Source organism: Fulmarus glacialis, unplaced genomic scaffold, assembly GCF_000690835.1.
Source record: "Fulmarus glacialis isolate BGI_N327 unplaced genomic scaffold, ASM69083v1 scaffold19646, whole genome shotgun sequence".
In the NCBI taxonomy this organism is placed as follows: Eukaryota; Metazoa; Chordata; class Aves; order Procellariiformes; family Procellariidae; genus Fulmarus; species Fulmarus glacialis.
In genome coordinates this window covers 12390-12730 of record NW_009216451.1, presented here as the reverse complement: position 1 = coordinate 12730, position 341 = coordinate 12390, and the positions used below count along the sequence as shown (strand labels likewise).

General features: G+C 64.8%; 1 protein-coding gene across 1 annotated transcript in view; it reads right to left on the bottom strand.

Annotated features, from left to right (window-relative positions):
* TMEM54 (transmembrane protein 54) overlaps positions 1 to 243 on the bottom strand; it is a 2516-nt gene extending 2273 nt beyond the window's left edge. Inside the window, exon 1 of the mRNA XM_009579321.1 lies at positions 177 to 243. Coding sequence (XP_009577616.1) covers positions 177 to 243 — 67 coding nt within the window. The remainder of the gene's footprint in view (positions 1 to 176) is intronic.
* Positions 244 to 341: the final 98 nt, after the last annotated feature.

The following is a 341-nucleotide window of genomic DNA, read 5'->3' as shown; positions in this document are numbered from 1 at the left end:
CATGGCCAGGCAGGACCAGGGCTAGGACTGGGACCAGGACCAGGCCACCGGAGCCACTCGCCTGCTGCACCCCACTGCTACTCCAATTCCCGTCAGACCAGCTCCCCGGGGATGAACAAAGGGATAACTCCACCTTCGCCTGCCTCCACCAAGGGGAAGCACAGCCCTGTCCCCACCCCTGCGCTCCCCTTGCTGCGAGCCGGCGGCCATGCCGTGGCACGCTGCGCTGAGCCAATACCCCATGCCGACATGCAATGCCACGCTGCCACATCCCTTTCCCCATCCATCCCCGGCACACTTGAGTCAGTCCACCCTGACGCAATGGAAGCACGCGACACACA